The sequence below is a fragment of the Nomascus leucogenys genome, chromosome 5 (genome assembly GCF_006542625.1).
Source record: "Nomascus leucogenys isolate Asia chromosome 5, Asia_NLE_v1, whole genome shotgun sequence".
Lineage (NCBI taxonomy): Eukaryota > Metazoa > Chordata > Mammalia > Primates > Hylobatidae > Nomascus > Nomascus leucogenys.
In genome coordinates, this window is record NC_044385.1 from 68,096,262 (window position 1) to 68,120,120 (window position 23,859).

A 23,859-nucleotide genomic window follows, 5' to 3' on the forward strand; every position below is an offset into this window, starting at 1 on the left:
TAAAATTTTAAAAATACCAGTATCAAAACCAGCAGAATGGCCGTCAGTAGCTTGGAAGACAATTCCGGAAACAATAGAAGAGCATTCTGTTCCTGACCAACCAAACGAACACACAGAGAATATATGTGAAACAACATGAACATCCACAACTGAATCATAAAGTGCTTTAGAAGAGTCAGACTATGATGGTGAATAAGTTTTAAAAATATTTCAAAATATTATATTTATAAATTTATTATATTTTTATTTTATATATATTTTCCTATTTATTATATTCACATTTTCCTTTTTCTGCATGCACAGGAGGTATATAATCTAAATTAAGTCTGGAAGAGTTCTTTAAGAAAAATATGAAAATTCTAAGTCATAAAGTCTTAAATTGTAATTTAATTTGAAGTACTTTTTCTTTCTTAGTGGTGCATCTTACAATTGAGTGCCTCTTGGAGCTAATGGAATACAGTAGTTATTATAGTACAGAATGATAAGTGCCATGAAAAAGGCCATTAAGTGATGCTGAAACAAAGAGGGAGTATATATAAATTAAATTCAAGATTTACAGAAATTCAGAGCAGGCAGTGGAGCTAAGTTTTAAAGGTTAGCAAATTGGCCTACAGGCTCCGAGGGGTGGTTCAAGCAGCATGAACAGTCCAAGAAAGCATGGAGTGGTAGGCAGCAAGTCATGTTGGGGAAACTGCAAGTCATCCCTTAAGGCTGGAGTTATAAAGTAAATGTTAGTTGCACAGTTGAGGTCTTATAGGGGCCAGATAAAAAAGAGCACTGCGTGCTAAACAGCATAATTTCAATACTATCTTGCAAACCATGAGTCGTGATTAAAAAATGTAAAGTAGGCGGAAAATTAGAAAGAACAAAAACCAGTATTGTAAGGATGGATTGGGCAGATCCTAAGCTGGAAATGAGTGGAAAGCTTAGAAAGCTAGTGTTGACAAACTCATTGAGAAGGGCTGAGCACCAGAAATAAAGCTACTGTAGCCCATGGCTTGGCTGTTGGCGGCAGCAAGGTACCCACCCAATGGCCCACCACGGGTTTAAATATATATATATATATATATATATATATAAAATAAGAAGTAGAAGAAAAAAGAAATAAAGCTACTATAGAAGAAACAGAAATACTTATATAAACACAAATTAAAATATGATAAGGTAGTCAGCAATTAAAAGGAACAAACTACTGATACATGCAACAACATAGATGACTCTGAAATGTATTATATAAGTGAAAGAAACCAGATGCAAAGGCACACAGTGTATAATCCCATTAATATGACATTCTGGAAAGGCAAGACTAATGGAGACAGAAAACAGTGATTGCCAGGGGCTGGGTTTGGGTGGACTACACAAGGGAACAAGGGAATTGTTCAAGATGATGGAAATGCCCTATATCTCAATTGTGGTAGTGGCCCTACTACCAAATGTGTTTGTCAAAATGGACTGAATTTTACTATGTATGAATTACACCTCAGTAAACGTGACTTTAAAAACCCCACCAAAAATGTGGTAAGATGGAACACAGACACACTCATACACTGATGTATTGCCTTTGTCTGCTTTTCTACTATAATAGCAGAGTTGAGAAGTTTTAACAAAGACTGCATGATCCACAAAGCCTAAAAATATTTTCTATCTGGCACTTTACAGAAAAAGTTTGTCAACACTGATATATGGTAATATTATCAATTTGTTCTGTTCTCATTCAAAAATCTTACTTGTTGGCCAGGCATAGTGGCTCAGGCCTATAATCTCAGCACTCTGGGAGGCCAAGGTGGGCAGAACACTTGAGGCCAGGAGTTTAAGACCAGCCTGGCCAACATGGTAAAACCCCATCTCTACTAAAAATACAAAAATTGGCCAGGTGGAGAACACATCTGTAATCCCAGCTACTCAGATGGCTAAGATATGAAAATCATTTGAATCCGGGAGGCAGACACTACAGTGAGCTGAGATCACACCACTGCACTCCAGTCTGGGTGATAGAGCAAGACTTTGTGTCAAAACAAAACAAAACAAAAAAAAATTGTTCACAAGAAGACTAGAAAGGCAATAACTGAATGTGTACAAACCCTCTATTCAAACTATTTGGGGTACAGAATGAGTTGTTTTCCAAATATGTCCTGAATTAAGTTTCCAAATGGAAAGACTATTCAGTTCTCAATAACAGCCATAGACGGTTTTTCTTAGAAACTTTCACAAGGCTGGCCGGGCGTGGTGGCTCATGCCTGTAATCCCAGCACTTTGGGAGGCCGAGGCAGGCGGATCACGAGGTCAGGAGATCGAGACCATCCTGGCTAACACAGTGAAACCCCGTCTCTACTAAAAATACAAAAATTAGCTGGGCGAGGTGGCGGGCGCCTGTAGTCCCAGCTACTCGGGAGGTTGAGGCAGGAGAATGGCGTGAACCCCAGGGGGCGGAGCTTACAGTGAGCTGAGATCGCACCACTGCACTCCAGCCTGGGCAACGGTGAGACTCTGTCTCAAAAAAAAAAAAAGAAACTTTCACAAGGCTAGGCATGGTGGCTAACGCCTGTAATCCCAACACTTTGGGAGGCCAAGGCGGGAGGACTGCTCGAGCCCAGGAATTCAAGACCAGCCTGAGTAACATGGCAAAACCCCATCTCTACCAAAAATACAAAAAAAATTAGCCGGGCATGGTGGTGTGCACCTGTAGTCCCAGCTACTTGGGAGGCTGAAGTGGGAGGATGGTTTGAGCCTGGGAGGCGGAGGTTGCAGCAAGCTAACATTGTGCCATTGCACTCCAGCCTGGGTGACATAGCCAGGCCCTGTCTCAAAAAAATGAAAATTAAAAAAAAAAAAAAGAAAGAAACTTCCACAAAACCTTCCCATTATAATTGCATCTCCCAATTCAATCTGTTGTCTAAATCATATATTTGTTGGATATCTTTTTTTGTTAGAATAATAATAGGTGTTTTATTTAAGTGATTAGCTACAATCTGCAAAACTGCTTCTTTATATACTACTGTGTATTTGAGACTTTAAGTATATATTAGATAGACATTATCAACTAGACATTATCAAGAGGCTTTCAATTCTCTTTTGAAGCTGGAAAATACAGATAACAAAGTTTCTGGCATTTTGACATAAAAATAAAGTATAAGTGCTGTAAGATTTTTTAAAATGTGATAAGGGAAGAAATTAAGCTAGTTGCTTAGATAAGATTTTTTCATTATATACTAGTTTTACTTATTTCATTATTTATTTTTAAAAATGAAGAACTGTTAAGCGTTAATATACATATGCATCTGCAACAGTTACAATGGTGACTTACAATTAGTTGGGTACAAATTTGAGTTACATTTTCCAGAAATGGCGATGTATTACAGAGAAGCATCCATACTATATTTTTTCCAATAAAGTACACTTGTGAAGTAACTTACTAAGATAAGGGTTGTAATTTTACAATTTAATTTATAAAATTCCCTGTGTGAGCAATTGCCTCCTGCTTATTAGTACCCTGATGAAACTTACTAAAGTAACTATTCTATACAATGTATAATATTTATAATTTTACAAGTATGAGTAACACTAAAATTCACTGTGATTTCATTAATTTATTAAATTATGGCAAATAATATTACAAATACTTATGATCCTCTTATAGCATGCTCCCGCTATGTAGGCAAGAAATTTGAAATGATATTTAATGAATTTTAGTATAACGTGCTGCCAAAGAGAGCACATGATATTTAATGAAAATGTCACTTCAAATTAGAAATTTTATTCTGCTAACTCTTCAGGCACTGTGATGGTTAATTTTATGTGTCAACTTGACTGGCCTGTGGGATGCTCAGATATTTGGTTAAATAGTATTCTAGGGGTGTTTGTGAAGGTATTTCTGGATGAGATTAGCAGTTGAACTGGTAGATTGAGTAAAGTAGATGGCCTTCCTCAATATGGGTGGGCTTTATCTAATCAGTTGGAGGCCTGAGTAGAACAAAAAGGAGAAAGGCAGTATTTGCTTTCTCTATGTGTTATTGAGCTGGAATATTAGTCTTCCTTACTCAGACTGGAACTTATACTATTGGCTCTCTTGGTTCTCAGCCCTTCAGGCTTCTCTTAGAACTACACCACCACACCACCTCTTTCCTGGCTCTCCAGCTTGCAGATGGCAGATCATGGGAGTTCTCAGCTTCCATAATCTCACACATCAATTTCTTACAATAAATCTCTATAGGTTCTGTTTCTCTAGGAAATCCTAACTAATACAGGCACTAAAGTTGATAGTCTGATAGGTTGGAATGTATTTTAAATTTAAAATATTCTACATAAAAGAGGCAGGAGACAAAGCAATATCATTATTAAAGAGAAACTGGGCCAGGAACAGTGGCTCATGCCTGTAATCCCACCACTTTAGGAGGCCGAGGTGGGGGGATCACCTGAGGTCAGGACTTAGAGACCAGCCTGGCCAACATGGCAAAACCCTGTCTCTATTAAAAATACAAAAATTAGCTGGGTGTGGTGGTGTGGGCCTATAATCCCAGCTACTTGGGAGGCTGAGGAAGGAGAATCTCTTGAAACCGGGAAGTGGAGGTTGCAGTTAACCAATATCATGCCACTGCACTTCAGCCTGGGCAACAGAGTGAGACTCCGTCTCAAAAAAAAAAAAAAAGAGAGAGAGAGAAACTAAAGAAGATATGAGACAGAAGCCTTGGTAAGCCTGAGATTTGAAAAGGATTGCTAGAGTCAACCATTTTAAGGTTCTGATGTGATCAACAGTATACATGGTTCTTGAAAAATAAACTTTATAATAAAAGAAATCTGTAGGAGTTGAAGTAAGTAAATTCTTAGATAGCATTGTAAGAGCTATTCTTTGTGGAAAAAAAAATACTAAGAAGACAGGAAGGATGACAGATTGTAGTAAAATAAAAAAGCAAGAAAACAAGATGAGCTACAGAATCATATAAAAAATCAGCCCCGGCTGGGCACGGTGCTTCACACTTGTAATCCCAGAGCTTTAGGAGGGGCTGAAGTGGGAGGATGACTTAAGAACATACGTTTGAAGCTGCAGTGAGCTGTGACTGCACCACTGCACCCAAGTCTGGTGGACAGAGCAAAAACCTGTCTCTTAAAAAAAAAAAAAAAAAATTAAAAAAGTCAGCGTCAAAAAAAAAAAAAAGTCAGCCTCCAAGGTCCAAGGTTGAATAAAGAACACTTAAAGGAATACAAATGTCTTGAAATCTTCAAGATTGTAAAATCTTGATTTTTACAAATCAAGAAAGAAAAATACTAAGAGAAAAGCGCAAAGTCAAGGCAAAGATAAGGGGCACAGCAATGAATCCAAGACATAGAGCAATAAAAACAAAGGAGAGAGAATAAAAGAATAAAAATATTTCCACTATATTTGGATAAACAAGGAGTGAGGATTGCAGATTAGATGGAAGAGAGGGGAAAAGATTTGGTCTCAGTTTAGCTATAGAAAGAAAAACTTAGCTAAGGAGTCAATGATGATACTAAGATTTCAACATATTTTAGACCATAAGTATTTTCACTAAAAGTCCCATAAACTTATGTGTGCTTGAATTTTAGATTAAATTTGACTTGGTGTTTAATCTAACTAGTACTTGATCAGAAGGAAAAGATCTCAGATCTAGTGTATTTATGATGATGTAGAAAGAAATCTGGAAATATGCCCTTATCTGGTTGTGAAGGAAAAGAATAACTTGTATTTCAACACTATGAAATCACTGGTTTCAACCCTAAAAAAAGAATAATCAGTTAAAAGAATCTGACCTAACACTTGAGCCAAATGATTTATGACTTTTATAGCCTATTATAAAACTTACTTTACGTACTGCCTCAAATCTGTGTTAAAGCTCTGTTTTCCTTTTACTTCATATGAAATGCAGTTCTAAAAATAATCAAGTCTAAAAATAAGGCAAAAACCACAGATTAAGTGTAGCTTTATACATGTACAAATAACAGGGAAGTCTCCACATCTTCTAGGAAAACAGATGGTGTATCTACTTTTTCCCACTAAATTCTCTGTTGCATCAAACCTCTGGAACTTTTTCATCAACGTGCACTATATTATTACACAAACCAAATTCATTCTTTAAGTTTATTAATTCCTGTGTCCCACAGAGGAGTCTTATATTTGATCTCAGGGGCTTGGTTTCTATAATAAAAAACAACTGATTATTTACATGGAAAGAAGCTATATAGCAGAAGAAACAAATTCACCTCCAAAACATATCACAGTTATTATATTTCTCTATCCCTTTCCAAAGTCTATACTTCTAGGAAACTCTTTTCTCTAAACATTTTCTCTAAAAATTAATGAGCAGAAAAGCAAAATGGGAAAAAAGAAAAGGAGTTTTCAGAAAATGTGCTTAGTGTGCTTATCTCTACTGTTTCCCAATCTTTGCAGGACATCTAAAAGGTTGACAGGATATGTACAAAGGATGGGTAAATGTTTTTACAGGAAACTTATGTGCCTTTCAATTATCATCATCTGTATTTTTCAGAGACAGGATTGATAAGACATGACTAAATGACCTTATTCTGTGACAGAAACTAGAAGACACTGAGTTTGTAACTCAAAAGTGTATCAGGAAATAGAAAGTCCTGCCATTAACTTTAACAGTAGCATCTTCCTACCCTTATTCATCCATACTTTAATAAACTGAACAGGAAACCAAAAAACATTAAAATAAAATAATGTTTTGGTGAGTTTATTGTCACTCTCTAGAAATATAGGAGAAAATATGTTCTCAGATTCTTAAACTAATTCTTTTACATATCAAGATAGCATCCTCAATGGCAGGATACTTTGGGAGGCCTTCCAGTGTAGCTACGAGATCTGAATTATTAGATATACACGTACTCTTTTGTTTGGTTAATCTTTCAAAGAACAGCAGCATGAAGTGAACATAAATTTCATAGCTCAAACATACAGTATAAAACTAACTATGAAAACCTGATACAGAAACAGTACTGTTTGGAAAAATTGATGACAAATTATTTCCAGTTTTCATTAGAATGAGAGTTTTTATTTTAATGTGAAAATTCATATTATACATAATTATATAAATACTATAATAGCAAATGAAGACGGAATCAAAAAGGAAATTAATATTTTTTTCTTCAAGATCTTCTCCATATGATTTCAAAGCAATGGCACATGAAATATTACTACTTGGGAGGCTGAGGCAGGAGAATCGCGTGAACCTGGGAGGCAGAGGTTGCAGTGAGCCGAGACTGCGCCATTGCACTCCAGCCCAGGTGACAGTGCGAGACTCCATCTCGAAAAAAGAAAATCATATATGTGGAGAATGAATTCTATACCCAGAATACATTAAAAGACTCCTACAACTCAACAACAAAAAGTCAATTAAAAAAATAAAAGCTCAATTAAAACATGGGTAAGGACCACAGCCAACATCATACTGAACAGGAAAATGCTAGAAGCATTCTCTTTAACAACTGGAATAAGACAAGGATGTCCACTCTCACCATTCCTATTCAACATAGTACTAGAAGTCCTAGCCAGAACTATCAGGCAAGACCAAGAAATAAAAATAGGGAAAGGGGAAGTCAAGCTATCTTTCTTCACAGATTATATGATTCTATACCTAAAAAACCCTATAGACTCCACCAAAAGGCTCCTAAAAGTGCTAAGTGACTACAGTAAAGTTTCACGATACAAAGTCAAGGTACAAAAATCAGTAGCATTTGTATACACCAATAACATCCAAACTGAAAGCCAAATCAAGAACACAATCCCATTTACGACAGCCACAGAAAGAATAAAATACCTAGGAATACAGCTACCCAAGAAAGTAAAAGATCTTTTCTCTACAACAAGAATTACAAAACGCTACTGAAAGAAATCAGAGATTAGATAAGCAAGTGAAAAAAACATGCCGTGCTCCTGAGAATTACAATTGTTAAAATGGCCATACTGCCCAAAGCAATTTATGGATTAAATGCTATTCTTATCAAATTACCAACATCATTTTTCACAGAATTAGAAAAAACTATTCTAAAATTCATATAGACTCAAAAAACAGCCGAATTGCCAATGCAATCCCTAGCAAAAACAACAAAACCAGAGGCATCATGCTACCTGACTTCAAACTATACTACAAAGCCACTATAACCAAAGCAGCATGATACTGGTACAAAAACAGATACCTAGACCAATGGAATGGGAAGGGGAACCCAGAAATAAAGCCACATACCTACAACCACCAGATCTTTGACAGAGTCAACAATAACACACAACAGGGCAAGGACTCCCTATTCAATAAATGGCGCTGGGATAACTGGCTAGCCATAGGCACAGGATTGAAACTGGAACCGATCCTTTCACCATATACAAAAATTGCTTCAAAATAGGTTAGAGACTTAAATCTAAGACCTAAAACTATAAAAACCTAGAAGAAAACCTAGGACATACTATTCTGAATATGGGCCTTGGCAAAGAATTTATGACTAAGACCACAAAAGAACTTGCAACAAAACCAAAAATTGACAAGTGAGACCTAATTAAACTAAAAAGCTTCTGTACAGCAAAAGAAACTATCAGCAAAGTAAGCAGACAACCTCCAGAATGGGAGAAAATATTCACAAACTATGCATATGACAAGGGTCTAATTACATAAAGAACAATTCAACAAAGAAAAAACAATCCCATTTAAAAAATTGGCACAGGGCATGAACAGACATTTCTCAAAAGACGACATACATGCAGCCGACGAATATATTTTAAAAAGGTTCATCAACACTATCATTAGAGAAATGCAAATTAAAACCACAATGAATACCATCTCACACCAGTCAGAACGGCTATTATTAAAAAGTCAAAAAAAAACAGATATTGGCGAGGTCATAGAGAAAAGGGAACACTTACACGATGCTGGCAGCTATGTAAATTAGTTCAGCCACTGTGGAAAGCAGTTTGGAGACTCCTCAAAGAACTTAAAACAGAACTACCATTTGACCTAGCAATTCCCTTACTAAGTATATACTCAAATGAAAATAAATTGTTCTACACATATGTTCATTGCAGCACTGTGATGGTTAATACTGAGTGTCAACTTGATTAGATTGAAGGATGCAAAGTATTGATCCTGGGTGTGTCTGTGAGGGTGTTGCCAAAGGAGATAAACATTTGAGTCAGTGGGCTGGGGAAGGCAGACCCACCCTTAATCTGGTGGGCACCATCTAATCAGCTGCCAGCGAATATAAAGCAGGCAGAAAAACATGAAAAGGCAAGACAGGTCTAGCCTCCCAGCCTACATCTTTCTTGCATGATGGATGCTTCCTGCCCTCAAACATCAGAGTCCAAATTCTCCAGTTTTGAGACTCGGAGTGGCTCTCCTTGCTCCTCAAGCTTGCAGACAACCTATTGTGGGACCTTGTGATGGTTTAAGCTAGTACTTAATAAACTCCTCTTTATATATATATATATATATGTGTGTGTGTGTGTGTGTGTGTGTGTGTGTGTGTATCTCTCCTATTAGTATATACATCTATCTCTCTCTCTCCTATTAGTTCTGTCCCTCTAGGGAACCCTGACTAATACAAACACTATACACAACAGCAAAGACATGGAATCAACCTAGGTGCCCACCAACAGTGGACTAGATGAACAAAATGTGGCATAGATATACCATGGAAAATCATGCAGCCATAAAAAGGAACAAAATCATGTCCTTTGCAGCAACATGGATGTAGCTAGAGGACATTATCCTATGTGAACTAACACAGGAACAAAAAGTCAAAACTGCATGTTCCCATAAGTGGGAGCTAAACATTGAGTACACATGGACATAAAGATGGGAAAAACAGACAATAGGGACTACTTGAGAGGGGGCTGTGGGTTGAAAAACTATCAGATACTATGCTCACTGCCTGGGTGATGGGATCATTTATACACCAAACTTCAGTGACATACAATTGACCCATGTAAACTGTGACCTGCACATGTACCTCCAAATCTAAAATAAAAATCAAGAGAAAAATAAATAAGACATGGGTAAGGGTCTTGAATAGGTATTTCTCCAAAGAAGATATACAAATAGCCAGTAAGTACATGAAAAAATGCTTAGCATCAGTAGTCATTAGGGAAATGCAAATCAAAACCACAATGAATTACCACTTCACAGCCATTAGGATAATGATTACAAAAAAAAAAAGAAAGAAAAGTGTTAGGGAGGATGTAGAATAATTGGAACCATTGTGCATTGTTGGTGGGAATGAAAATGGTGCAGCTGCTATGGAAAACAGTTTATTGGCTCCTTAAAAAATTAAACACAGAATTACCATATGATCCAATAATTCCATTCCTAGGTATATACCTTAAAAAACTGAAAGCAGGGACTCAAATACATACTTGTACACCACTGTTCACAGCAGAATTACTTACTATAGCCAAAAGGTTACAATAGTCTAAAGGAAACAACCCCAAGGGTCCATCAACAGACCAATGGAGAAACAAAGAGTGGTATAGACATACAACAGAATATGACCTTGCCCTAAAAAGGAATGAAATTCTGATATATGCAACAACATGGATAAACCTTGAAAACATTATGGTAAGTAAAATAAACTAGACAAGAAGGACAAAAATTATATGATTCCATTTATATGAGGTACCTGGAATAGGCAAATTTATAGGGACAAAACGTAGAGTTTACCAGGGTCTGAGAGGGAAAGAAAAATTGAGCGCTACTGTTTAACGAGTATAGAGTTTTTGTTTAGGATGATGAAAAAGCTCTGGAAAAAGCAAGTGGTAATGGTTACACAACATTGTGAATGTACTTATTGCCAGTGAATTGTACATGGCGAAACCCTGTCTCTACTAAAATACAAAAAAATTGGCCAGTCATGGTGGCAGGTGCCTGTAATCGCAGCTACTCAGGAGGCTGAGGCAGAATTGCTTGAACCCGGGGTGGGCAGAGGTTGCAGTGAGCCGAGATTGTGCCATTGCACTGCAGCCTGGGCAAAAGAGTGAAACTCCAACTCAAAAAAAGAAAAAAGAAAAAAGGCTAATGTGGTAAACTTTATGTTAGATATATTTTGCCACCATTTAGAAAATAATCTATTCAGTGAATACATAATTAGCTCCCACTGCAGCTGAAACCTATTTTGTTTAGATTTCCAAATTACCAGTAAATGTATTCTGTGTGGGCACATGCACATAAAATGAATCTTACTTTTTAATTGACACATAATATATGTACATATTTTCAGAGTACATGTGATATTTTGATACATTCATATAATGTGAAATAAAAAAATTAGGGTAATTAAGGTGTCAATTACCTTATACATTTATCTTTTCTTTATGCTGGAACATTTGAATTATTAACTACTAGCTATTTTAAAATATACAATAGATTATTGTCTACTATAGTCATTCTACTTATTTATCAAACAGTAGGTCTTATTTCTCCCACCTACCTGTATTTTTATAACTATTAATCAACCTCTCTTCACTCCTCCTTTCCCCCTACCCTTCCAGGCCTCTGGAAAATAAATATCTTCGAAAAACAGCCCCTGGTATGTTACGCACATCAGATATCCTAGAATGTACTTTCAAAAGCTCCAAATAATTATAATTGCACTTTAATTTGAATAATTTGATTACTATTTTGGTTCTTTACCTACATAAAAAAAACAGGTCATAACAAGAAGATATCCATAAATTCTGCTGATGGGCGAAGCATATATGCTTATAGTCCAAGTGCAGCTAAAAATGAACACTGTACCTGATAGAGCATAATAGGTTCTATGTTGTATCCTAAGGTATCGGCAAAGTTCTTAGCAATCACTGTTTTTCCACAGCCCTACAAATGGAAACACAATTATTCAAGAGGTAAGTCAAAATAACCAAAAGCCAGGAAACTAAAAGTCTGCAGTGAGACTGTCATTCTTACCTTTCCTCCAATTAAACATATATCCTTAACCATGTGAGACTGCATCATTTCAGCCTGTAGCTGCTTATGGCTCAAAGTCTGTATAAAACAGTCTGATGCACAAGGTTGACTTAATGGCCTGGTCCCGGCTGGCACCTATAATTAAAGAGAGGTCAATATAACATGGCCGGGCATGGTGGCTCACGCCTGTAATCCCAACACTTTGGGAGGCCAAGGTGGGCGGATCACTTGAGGTCAGTAGTTCAAGACCAGCCTGGCCAATATGGTGAAATCCCGTCTCTACCAAAATACAAAATTTAGCTGGGCATGGTGGTGCGCCCTTGTGATACCAACTACTTGGGGGGCTGAGGTAGGAGAATCACTTGAACCCAGGAGGTGGAGGTTGCAGCGAGCCCAGATTGCGCCACTGCACTGCAGCCTGGGCAACAGAGCGAGACTCTGTCTCAAAAAAAAAAATATATATATATATATATACACATATATATGTGTGTGTGTGTGTGTGTATGTAAAACATGCATATGTTTTTCTCAAAATATCAGTAACTTAAAGCATATAACTGCCACTTAAAAGCCTCCAACTAATAGCTTGCTCAATTTAATTCTTTACTGTTTTTGATATTTCAATAGAGCAGCAACTATTTTTTCATTTAATAGATCTGATGATCACTGTTACAAAACTTCCAAATCAATTATTTCCCTAAAATTAAAGTCCCACATTGTCAGACATATTCATAAAAATCATGTCATCTTAATGCTGTTTATAACTTACAGTAAAGATGTTACTACTGGAGAATAAATTTTTTTTCCCAAAATTCTAGTTGTAAGCACAGAATTTAATGTTAGTCCATTGGAATCTCCAAAGCCACCAATGACCTCCTGACTTCTAAAAGTCAAGTCCACAAATCCTTTTCAGGTTTATCTTAGTTTACCACTGAGAGGCATCTGTTCACAGATTCTCTCTTCCCATCTTTTACACCTACTTCTTTTATTTTTTGTCTTCCTCTTTTATTTTTTATCCTTCCCTATTAGTTCCCAAGGAGCCATGTTCTGTTGAGGACTCTGGGCTGGATCGTGTTATATACCACATGAACCAAAGAATTGTAAGTTTGGAAGCTACAGGATCAGATTTGCATTTAAGAATTTATCCTGGTATCAACATGGAAAGCTAACTGGAAGAGACTAGAGGCAATGAGGTTAAAAAGCCATTAGCAAAGGGAAGCAAATAATGAAATCTTGTTCATACCTCATGCTTCTGAACATATTGTTTAAACTGCCAAAAATGTCCTATCCACTCCTGAGCCACTGGGAAAATCCTATGTTATTCTTGCAGGCTTAGCTCAAGCTTCACCTTCTCTCCGAAGCTTTCCTTATTCTGTCACCTGAATCCCTGTATTACTTCCTTCTCCATATCCCCAGTCATTCCAATGCAATCTTAACTCACCTGCCTCTATCCTAAACTATCAGCTAGATGAGCCATTCATCTGAAGAAGACAGAAAGTACAGTGGGGAACTGTCCCTGTCTAGAAATCCCAGCTGTGCCATCTCCTAGCTGGTGTCTCTGGGTGAATCATTAACCTCTTTAAATCTCAGTTTTCTAATCTACAAAATGGAGATAATAAAAATTACCTTAATGGATCTTGGGGGATTTAAATCGTATAATATATGCAAAGAGACAAATACAGTAACTAGTATACGGTAAACTCATAATATGGAACCTAGCTCATGGTAGATATAATCAATATTCAGTTCAATGAATAAGTACAGTAACATGAATTAATATTAATAATATCAAATATTAAAACAAAAAAAGTTTATCATGAGCTGGGCACAGTGGCATGGGCCTGTAGTCACAGCTACTCAGGAGGCTAAGGCAGGAGTATTGTTTGAGCTCAGGAATTCAAAAAAAGCCTAGGAAATATAGTAAGACTCCATAAAATGTGTGTATATGTACACATATAGATATATATAGAAGGAGCTGATATATATATAACATATATACATGCAGATGGAGCTCTATGACCAAATATTATTTCCCTCTTCTAAAAACAATTCAACCAGAGCAGATCCTTTTTAAACCGTTTCACATAGCTAAGAAAGATTTTACTTGAAAACAGGGCTCTGTAGCAGCTCAAATGTTTGAAAACACTATTTCTTACCAAGGACTCATAGTACAAAATGCTGTCAGTAATCAACCCATGACTTGATTTTCCCAGAGATCAACTTTGAATTTTTGATGAAAGGCTTTCCCTGTGTTTCTCCTGAACTTTTCCAGTTTGTAAGCACACATGACTCTGGAGACACAGACATATAGATACAGACAGAAGCAGTACTATCAAGAAAGAAGACTTATAAGGAGATCATAAACCCAATTTAGGTCATAAAAACAGGCAGAATAAGGTATATCATAGAAAGAATAAACCTGTGATTAATTACCTTAATGGTCACCTCTTTATCTGCAATCCGGATGGTCACAGAAGCTTGGGGCACATGGTTTTCCGTCATCTTCTCTACTCTTACAATCTCTTTAGGAAGTAGAGAGCTTCCTGAATCTTGAAGTTCAAAGCGCTGTAAAATTACAAGAAAATCATGCAATTTACTTTTCATTTTAGCATTAACGTTGGCTATCTGAAAGATTACACCTTAATTACAAGTGAAATCCATTTTATATTATTATATAAAAGTAGAGGTTAGGCCGGGCACGGTGGCTCAGGCCTGTTAATCCCAGAACTCTGGGAGGCCGAGGCGGGCGGATCACGGGGTCAGGAGATCGAGACCATCCTGGCTAACACGGTGAAACCCCGTCTCTACTAAAAAATAGAAAAAAAATTAGCTGGGCGTGGTGGCGGGTGCCTGTAGTCCCAGCTACTTGGGAGGGTGAGGCAAGAGAACGGCGTGAACCTGGGAGGTGGAGCTTGCAGTGAGCCAAGATCGCGCCACTGCACTCCAGCCTGGGCGACAGAGCAAGACTCCGTCTCAAAAAAAAAAAAAAAAAGTAGAGGTTAAAAAAAGTTAATGAGAATTTTTTTCTATTCCTACTAATACCATTCTACTTACAACAATTATTAAAGATCATATAAAAATAGTCCCTAAAATTTACTAAATGACAAGAAATGGAATCACTGAATTCCTGACCTGGTAGAAGTTCATAGCTTACATTTCTTGACAATCAGCTTCCTAGAAAGAGATGATGAGACCCTTCAAAACATGCTGAAATAAAACAAGGCCCATATTGGTTTATTCTTTAAATCAATCGAAGTTAATATGTTACCTGAAATTCATGAAAACAGAACTTCTTGGACATCATTCTGCCATCAGCTATGTGAATAGCTTAACTAAAATTATTATAACAATTTTCCACAGCATATGGTACAGTGCTTTCTACACTGTAGGGGTCTCAATATTTGTTGAACTAGATTTAAAAGGCTAGAACCACCAGGCACAGTAGCTCATGCCTGTAATCCTAGCACTTTGGGACGCCAAAGCGAGCGGATCACCTGAGGTCAGGAGTTCGGGACGAGCCTGGCCAACATGGTGAAACCCTGTCTACTAAAAATACAAAAATTAGCTGGGCTTGGTGGCACGCACCTGTAGTCCCAGCTACTTGGGAGGCTGAGGCATAAGAATCCCTTGAACCCAGAAACAGAGGTTGCAGTAAGCTGAGATTGTGCCACTGCACTCCAGCCTGGGCGATAGAGCGAAAACTCTGCCTCAAAAAAAAAAAAAAAAAAAAAAAAAGGCTAAAACCATTGATTCTTGATGTGGCCCAATTATCAATGTTCTAAGATTGACTACACCACTTCATTCCAGCTAGTTATATCAAAACTACACAGAAAGAATACAGGTAAGTATGTGAAAGATGAAAATAAATTGAAAATTAAGTTCTATGCCCTCCTTATAACAGCATGCTCAATATAAAAAACTGAACTTATTTTTACTATTAAATAGGCAGAAAATAACCCCCAAAAACCCACACTAGTTTTGGAACATTATTACTATAGTGAAAGAGTTGAAACTCAACGAAAGAACACATCACCATGTATTCAGCAGAATGAAAGAACTCCAGAAAATAGATTTGGGAGGAAGGAAATCATGTTTAACCTCAACATTCTAAACATAACAGCCCAGTTCAAGTCTTCATTTTTATGTCATAAGTACTCAAGACAATCACTAACTCCTTTCCCTAAACCTAAAAAAAACCTGTGAATTTGTACTACCACTAAAAAGTTCTATATTTCATTCAATTTATATATGCAAATCCCCACAGTATCACATAATTTGACAAGAATTGCTTCCATGTTGTAGACAAATAATAACTATTGACACCTTAATTTCATGAAAAAAAAAGTTCCACTGTATTTTAAGGAGAACTCAATAGGAAAGGAGCAAGATCTACCCAAGTAATTAAATTCATTAGAATGTAGAACAAATGGCTGGGCACGAAGGCTCATGCCTATAATCCCAGCACTTTGGGAGGCAGAGATGGGTGGATCACTTGAGGTCAGGAGTTCAACACCAGCCTGGCCAATATGGTGAAACCTCGTCTCTACTAAAAATACAAAAATTAGCTGGGCGTGTTGGCGCATGCCTGTAATCCCACCTACTGAGGAGGCTGGGTCAGGAGAATCACTTGAACCCAGGAAGAGGAGGTTGCAGTGAGCCAAGACGTGCCACTGCACTCTGCTTGGTGACAGAGCGAGACTCTGTCTCAAAAAAAAAAAAAAAAAAAAAAAAATTTAGAATGAAGATTCATTAAATTCTAGGAAAACAAATAAATGAGCTTAAATGTATGTTTTTACCACAGCTAGAGTAGTGTCAATCTAACTTGATACAGGAGTGATGTCAGAGGACTCATATTCCAGAAATAAACACTAGTGTCCTGAGCCACTTGCTATACTGGTTATGTCCTCATAAATAATTCAAGCTAAAATATTTCAGTAAAATAAAAATAGTAGGCCAGATAGCATTAGGTGTATCTCCTGATGCTATCCCTCCCCGCTCCCGCCACCCCACAATAGTCCCCGGACTGTGATGTTCCCCTTCCTGTGTCCATGAGTTCTCATTGTTCAATTCCCACCTATGAGTGAGAACATGCGGTGTTTGGTTTTTTGTCCTTGCGATAGTTTGCTGAGAATGATGGTTTCCAGTTTCATCCATGTTCCTACAAAGGACATGAACTCATCATTTTTTATGGCTGCATAGTATTCCATGGTGTATATGTGCCACATTTTCTTAATCCAGTCTATCGTTGTTGGATATTTGGGTTGGTTCCAACTCTTTGCTATTGTGAATAGTGCCGCAATAAACATACGTGTGCATGTGTCTTTATAGCAGCATGATTTATAGTCTTTTGGGTATATACCCAGTAATGGGATGACTGGGTCAAATGGTATTTCTAGTTCTAGATCCCTGAGGAATCGCCACACTGACTTCCACAATGGTTGAACTAGTTTACAGTCCCACCAACAGTATAAAAGTGTTCCTATTTCTCCACATCCTCTCCAGCACCTGTTGTTTCCTGACTTTTTAATGATGGCCATTCTAACTGGTGTGAGATGGTATCTCATTGCAGTTTTGATTTGCATTTCTCTGATGGCCAGTGATGATGAGCATTTTTTCATGTATTTTTTGGCTGCATAAATGTCTTCTTTTGAGAAGTGTCTGTTCATATCCTTTGCCCACTTTTTGATGGGGTTGTTTTTTTCTTGTATATTTGTTTGAGTTCATTGTAGATTCTGGATATTAGCCCTTTGTCAGATGAGTAGGTTGCACACCAACACGGCACATGTATACATATGTAACAAACCTGCACGTTGTGCACACGTACCCTAAAACTTAAAGTATAATAATAATAAAATTACAAAAAAAAGGTATAATATCTTTAACTTGTACCACTTGTACTGTGGAATATATTTTCATATATTTATTGACCTTTTGTATTGCTTTTATTTGTGAATGGCTTGCTTACGTTTATGTAAAATTTGCTGTTACAAAAGTTTATAGTATAAGAAAAAAAAAAATAGTAGGCCAGAATACACTAGGATAGTAAAAACCTCAAATTGCAAGGTGAATTATCATTTTCTGGCATGGAAAATTTAGAGGATTGTTAATCAGAAAAGTAGTAATCAGAAAGGTACCCCCATATTCTCTATCTCCAACTTCATCATTTAAGTTTCTCAGTCCAAAAGCTTGAAATCACCCTTACCTCTGTCTCAACCCTGCATCCAACCCTTCAGCAAATCATAATGGTTCTACCTTCGAACTATAACCCAAATCCAACTACTTCTTATTAACATCACAGCTGGTCAGAAGAACAATAGACATATAATTATTTCAGGTTACTTCCTAGCAAGAAGCAGAAAATAAGAGTTTGTTAACTTGCCACTTTATGAGTATTTCCCATGAATTCTTGAATTTCAATTAAACAGTACTAACATTTTCTAATACACTTTCTTTAAAATTAGGTTATTTAAACTGTGAATTATAATTAAATAAAATGAAATATAAATCACATTGGATATTGGTCTGTCAGGCTTCCATATTCATCCTTACAATTCCCAATCCTGTCCCATCAGGCCATCTACTTTCTTCATATCTTTTTCTAGACTGTTAAGCACTGAAAGTGAAATTCCGCATACCATGTTGCCTGAACAAATATGTGGCCACAGTCTCTCCTGGGCTCTTTTCTCATAGCCCCTCAGCAACAAATATAAACCATTACTACTCTCCTCAGAAGTCAGTCTGAGCCCATTTATCACCCTTTCAAGAGGCAATCTAGCTGCCCCCTCCACTCAGAACAGAGCTTTCAGACACATGCTCCTCCATACTTTACTAGAACGTAAGTCCCATTAGGGCAATATTAAATGTATCTATTTGGCTCACTCCAAATTTCCAGAACCTAGAATCACACATGGGACATGGTCAATGGTCAACAACGGTTTGTTAAATGAACAAACAAAATTATTTTTCCTTCATCCTCAAAATCATCGATGTTTTAATCAATTTTTGTTATTGTTCCCACTGTTTCAGTAGAAAGAACTTCTGCTTTAACTATGAGTAGACAGAAACCCCTAGAAGTCTTACTATGTCAGATTATGGCAGCTCCATCATTCCAGTTCCAGAGTGGAAAGCATGTTATGTTCTTCCATCATTTCAAACCAAGACACAAGGGTGCTCTGAAAATGTCCCTTTCCACCTCAGCTAGGCCATATTTTCCATGCCCTCCACATTTTTTGTCCCTTCTGCCTATAAAAATGTTTGCCTCTCCCATTCCAAGAAACAGTCATTTCTTCATCATACCTCATCCTTAAGTGATCTATCATCTTTTGGCTTTTGTTCACCATCAAACTTGGTCGATACATATGAATATATAATCATTGGTTCAGCTTCATCTCCAATTTAAAATGTAAGATCCTTGATTTTTGGCTTACATTCCCACCACTCTACTAACACTGATCTTGGTAAGTCCATCAATAATATCCTATTTACCAAATTAATTAGTTTTCTTCCTATTTTGCTGTCTCTTCTCAGTCTTTTTTGCAGTTTCTTCTTCATCTTCTTGACCAGTACACAGTAAGGTATTTCAGGAGTGGAACTTTTTATTTTCAATCTACATTCACTTTTTAAATAAGCTCATCACTTGCATGACTTTACAAACCATCATGACCCCGATTTTCTCTCTCCGGTCCAGATCTCTCTCCTGAAATCCTGACTTGTACATACAACTGCCTCTTTGACATTTCCAGTTGGCTAATAGACATCTTAAATCAAATATGTCCAATACTCAGGTCTGATATTCCCTCCACCTCCATATTCTCTATCTCCAACTTCATCATTCACATTTCTCAGTCCAAAAGCTTGAAATCATCCTTAACTCTGTATCAACCCTACATCCAACCCTTCAGCAAATCATAATGATTCTACCTTCAAAACATAACCCAAATCCAACTACTTCTTACCAACATCACAGCTGGTCAAAGCTATAATAATAGTGTCTCAACTGGATTACTACAACAGTCTACCAACTGTTTTTTCCCTGTTTTCATTCATACCCTCCACAGTCTACTCACTACTCAGCAACCAGAATGAGCCTGTTAAAAGGATCACTCATATAACACATTCCTCAAAACCCTCTAACGGTGTTCCACCTCACTCAGACTGAAAGCGGAAGTCCTTTCCATGGATTACAGAGCCCTACATGATCTGACTTTCTTTACCTTCTGATTTCTCTCGGAATCACCTCTCCTTCACTCACTCTGCCCCAATACACTGTCCTTTGCTATTCCCAGGTGTGCTCCTGCCTCAGCGTTTTTATATTGGTTATCCCTTCTGTCTGAAATAACTTTCTACCCACAGGACTTCTCTCCTTCAGAAATTTATTCAAATGTCATCTGCTCAGTGACAGCATCCATTCCTCAATTGATATATTATATACTTATTTACTTACTTGACTGGCAGTCGCCCTTCATTGAAAAATAAGCTCCATGAAGGTAAAAACTTCTGTTTTGCATACATCTCCAGCACAGTAGTGCCTGGCTAACTGATTGGATGGAAGGATGGATGGAATGAATAATCTTTTTTGAGTGAATATTGTAAGTCTTCATTCAACAAGGCATCTTTGCAGCATTTGAAACTGTTGCTATTACTTTCTTCTTGAAACAGTTGTTCCCAATGCTCCCTAAGAATACTCTCTGCAGTTCTGCTTCTATCTCTAACCACTCTTCCTAATTTGAAGGTTCTTTCCTTACTTTCCAATCTTGAAATGTTCAATCTGAAGACAGATTTTTCCTCTCATTATACTTGCATTCCTTAAGTTGTTACATCCATCCCCATGAATTCAACTAACACCCACACATTAATGGGTTCCAAGTATTTATCTTTAATATCAAAATACCTCTAGAACCAGGTCCATATTTTCAAGTCTGCTAGATAAAACCACCAGAAAAAACCTCAAATTCAAAAGGGTTCTAGTACATGGAATTATTTAGCCCCCACCACAAATGTGCTCCTTCTCCCACTTTATCATATTAATTAATAGCAACTCTACTCACGTATACAAGGTAGGATTTATGGACATTTTTGATTTCTCACTTTCTCTCATATCTCCCTTAACCTACCTCATATTTCATCAGTTAGTAACATGTATCATCCTTCCTCTGAAACATTTCTCATATTCGTTTAATTCCTATTTCACTGGCCTACTTCAGGTCATTACTGCTTTGACCACAGCTAGTCATCATTATGCTACACTGCTAAAAAACAAACAAACAAACAAAAAAAACCATATTAAAATAGTTATTTATTGAAATATCTGATGCTCCTCAGACATTAATATTGTAACTTCCTCAGGAGCTGAAATCAGATTGTATCCATTTCTGTATCACTAGATTTCTATATGCATATAATTTGCCAAAAAATGAATGCTCAATTAGTGTTTGTTGAACTAAATAAAAATACGAAATGTAAGATCCAAGTTTCTTAGAAAAAAACTATGGCTCAGATTACATTATCAACGGATAAGTGGCAGTATATCCTTTCTAAATCACCAAGGGAACTTACCAATTTAACCACTGTTATGATGCAGTCTTAATTAAGTAGAGACCAAGAGCCAAGACACATTACTAGAAGCCTGGATGTATTTGTTACTAAACTGTAAGAAAGCATACTATTCTTAAAGTATAGCAGATTCAGAATGAGAGGGTTTTCTTTAAGATATCCTTAACTAAAAGCTAGAAATTATTTCATGGCTACAGAAACATGTTTTTAGAGAATGAACATCACATGATGAGCACCATCTGCGGAATGAAAGTCATTCCAGCCACTTTTATAGCTTGTTCAGAAAAAAGAAAGGTATTGTGAATTCTATCTGATTGAATTTTCAGTGACTAATAATTTTTCCTTAAAAATACAGTCTAATTAAGTAATTACACTAAAATTCAAATGGATTTCTAATTCAAATGCAACTACGCATTAATTTCTATGATAATCTAGGAGAAAAAATAATTATCATTTATCAAGGAAAAGTTAATGTGTATATATACATACCCTCTTAATTTACCATTATAATACATACTTCTATTTCTTAAGTAAACATTTTTTTCCAAATTCAACAATATTTTATTAATTTTTACCTCTTCTAATTCAAAATTCTTTGAGCACATATATTTCACCCATCTATAAATATTAGCTTAAAATAATGCTTTGAGGTAAATGTAGAAACTTACAATAACAAACAGACCACATAGACTTCCCAGAACAGATGATAAAGAATTATATCAATAAATGCTCTGCCACTCTTTTTTTTTTTTTTTTGACTCTTCCACTCTTAAGAAAAGCTATTTAAGATGCTAATCTGGTTGTATACATCAGTGTGTAATGATCTTACAAAAAGGAAGTACTTCATTAAGATCAGACAAATGAACTTAAGCCCTCTCACTTGACAGTTTACTGAGTTACAACTGTCCATTAACTAGCTCTTCACATAATTAAGGTGAGAAGACAGCCATACTCTTTCTCCTCTAATCTAATTAATATCAATCCCTTTTTCCTTTTTAAAACACTCTACATTCAATTTTGAAATCATTTCTGTTCCAATATAAACTCAATCATTTTTCTACATTCCCTATAATTATGGTTAAAGACCAAAAAATGAAGCAACACTAGCTACTTTATTAAGAAAATTCAACTCTTTAAAGATATTCTATAACTTTATAATAAATTTGTATGACTAGTTTTGAAATTACAGACCAGAAAACACATCAAAGTGGTTTCTTGGTAAAGATAAAGACCTTTGTTCGTAACTGACTTTTTTAGACACTGAATATCTTCTCTGTTTTTTTCACAAAAACATTACATTGCTTCATTTTATCAGAACTTTTCATGAGTTTCTTCCTCCCTGAGGATGTGCCCTTGTTCCCAAGGCACTGCACACTGGGGTGAGGGGCATTAAAGTTCATCTGGAGTCACGACCTTTGATCTTAAACACTAGGCACTCTACTTCAATGACCAATGGCCAATTTAGCTTAGATGTTGATTAAATCAAAGATATGTTCCAGTTCTTTTTCCCCAGCACCTGGAATAAACCTTGAAGTGAACTATATTGTCAGAAGATGGTAATTTCCTGACTCCTTGAGCCTATGAATTAATCTCCCCATTTCCAAATGGTTCTTAATATCCACCCTCCTCCTCTTTCTGCTGCTGTTCCTCCTCCTCCTTCTCCTCCTACTCTTCCTCTCTCTCTCTCTCTCTCTCTCTCTCTCTCTCATACACACACACACACACACACACACACACCTTTCTTCTCTTTCATCATTGGTTATTTCACTGCTTCCATTCTCTGCTGTCTCTTCCCTCCTTTGTCTCTTTATTGACCATTATTTTCCCCTTGCTTCTTTTTGCTTCTCTTTCAGATTCTGTCTCTAACTATACCTCTCTTCTCATTATCTATTAGGAACAGCTGTATATTAATTTTATTTTCTTATTATTATTGACATAACCAGTCAATGAAAATACTGTTTCTTTGGGTTCTTTGGCTAACTGCTCTGAAAAAAAAATCCCACTTAAGTAATTAGAATCCAATGTTCCACTCTTCTAAGGTCTTCTCATTATTAATAGATACACAGAGGGTGTTGTGTATCCCAAAGACTCTGGGTAGATTTGAAGATAAGGGAGAAAGAAATACCATTCCATATGCTTAAAGTTGTCAAATCCTGGCCTTCAGAAACTGAAGGTTCTATACAGAAAGCCATACAGCTTAGTGGTCACATTCTATTTCTTAGAAATCTGCACCTTGAGCCAAACCATGTAAGAAAAACAAAAACCGTCTTTCATAAGGAGGAATTAATTTTGGTGAGCCAATAAGTCTCTGCCAAGGGTCAACACTTTAAAAATATAGTTATAAGACATCTTAGAGTGTGACTGGCCTTTTGGAAAACACCACTGTTAAC

The 23,859-nt window shown here is 36.6% G+C and overlaps 1 protein-coding gene across 4 annotated transcripts in view; it reads right to left on the minus strand.

The window, feature by feature from the left end:
- The window catches only part of VWA8 (von Willebrand factor A domain containing 8), a 424,992-nt gene that overhangs the window by 319,534 nt on the left and 81,599 nt on the right, over positions 1-23,859 (minus strand). For all 4 annotated transcript variants that reach the window (XR_004030158.1, XM_030813328.1, XM_030813329.1 and 1 more), the window contains 3 exons: positions 14,351-14,482; positions 11,919-12,053; positions 11,751-11,828 (listed from right to left, as the gene is read on the minus strand). Coding sequence is in view for 3 of the 4 variants with exons in the window: in XM_030813328.1 (XP_030669188.1) it covers positions 11,751-11,828; positions 11,919-12,053; positions 14,351-14,482 (345 nt within the window). In the remaining variant the exon portion in view is untranslated. The remainder of the gene's footprint in view (positions 1-11,750; positions 11,829-11,918; positions 12,054-14,350; positions 14,483-23,859) is intronic.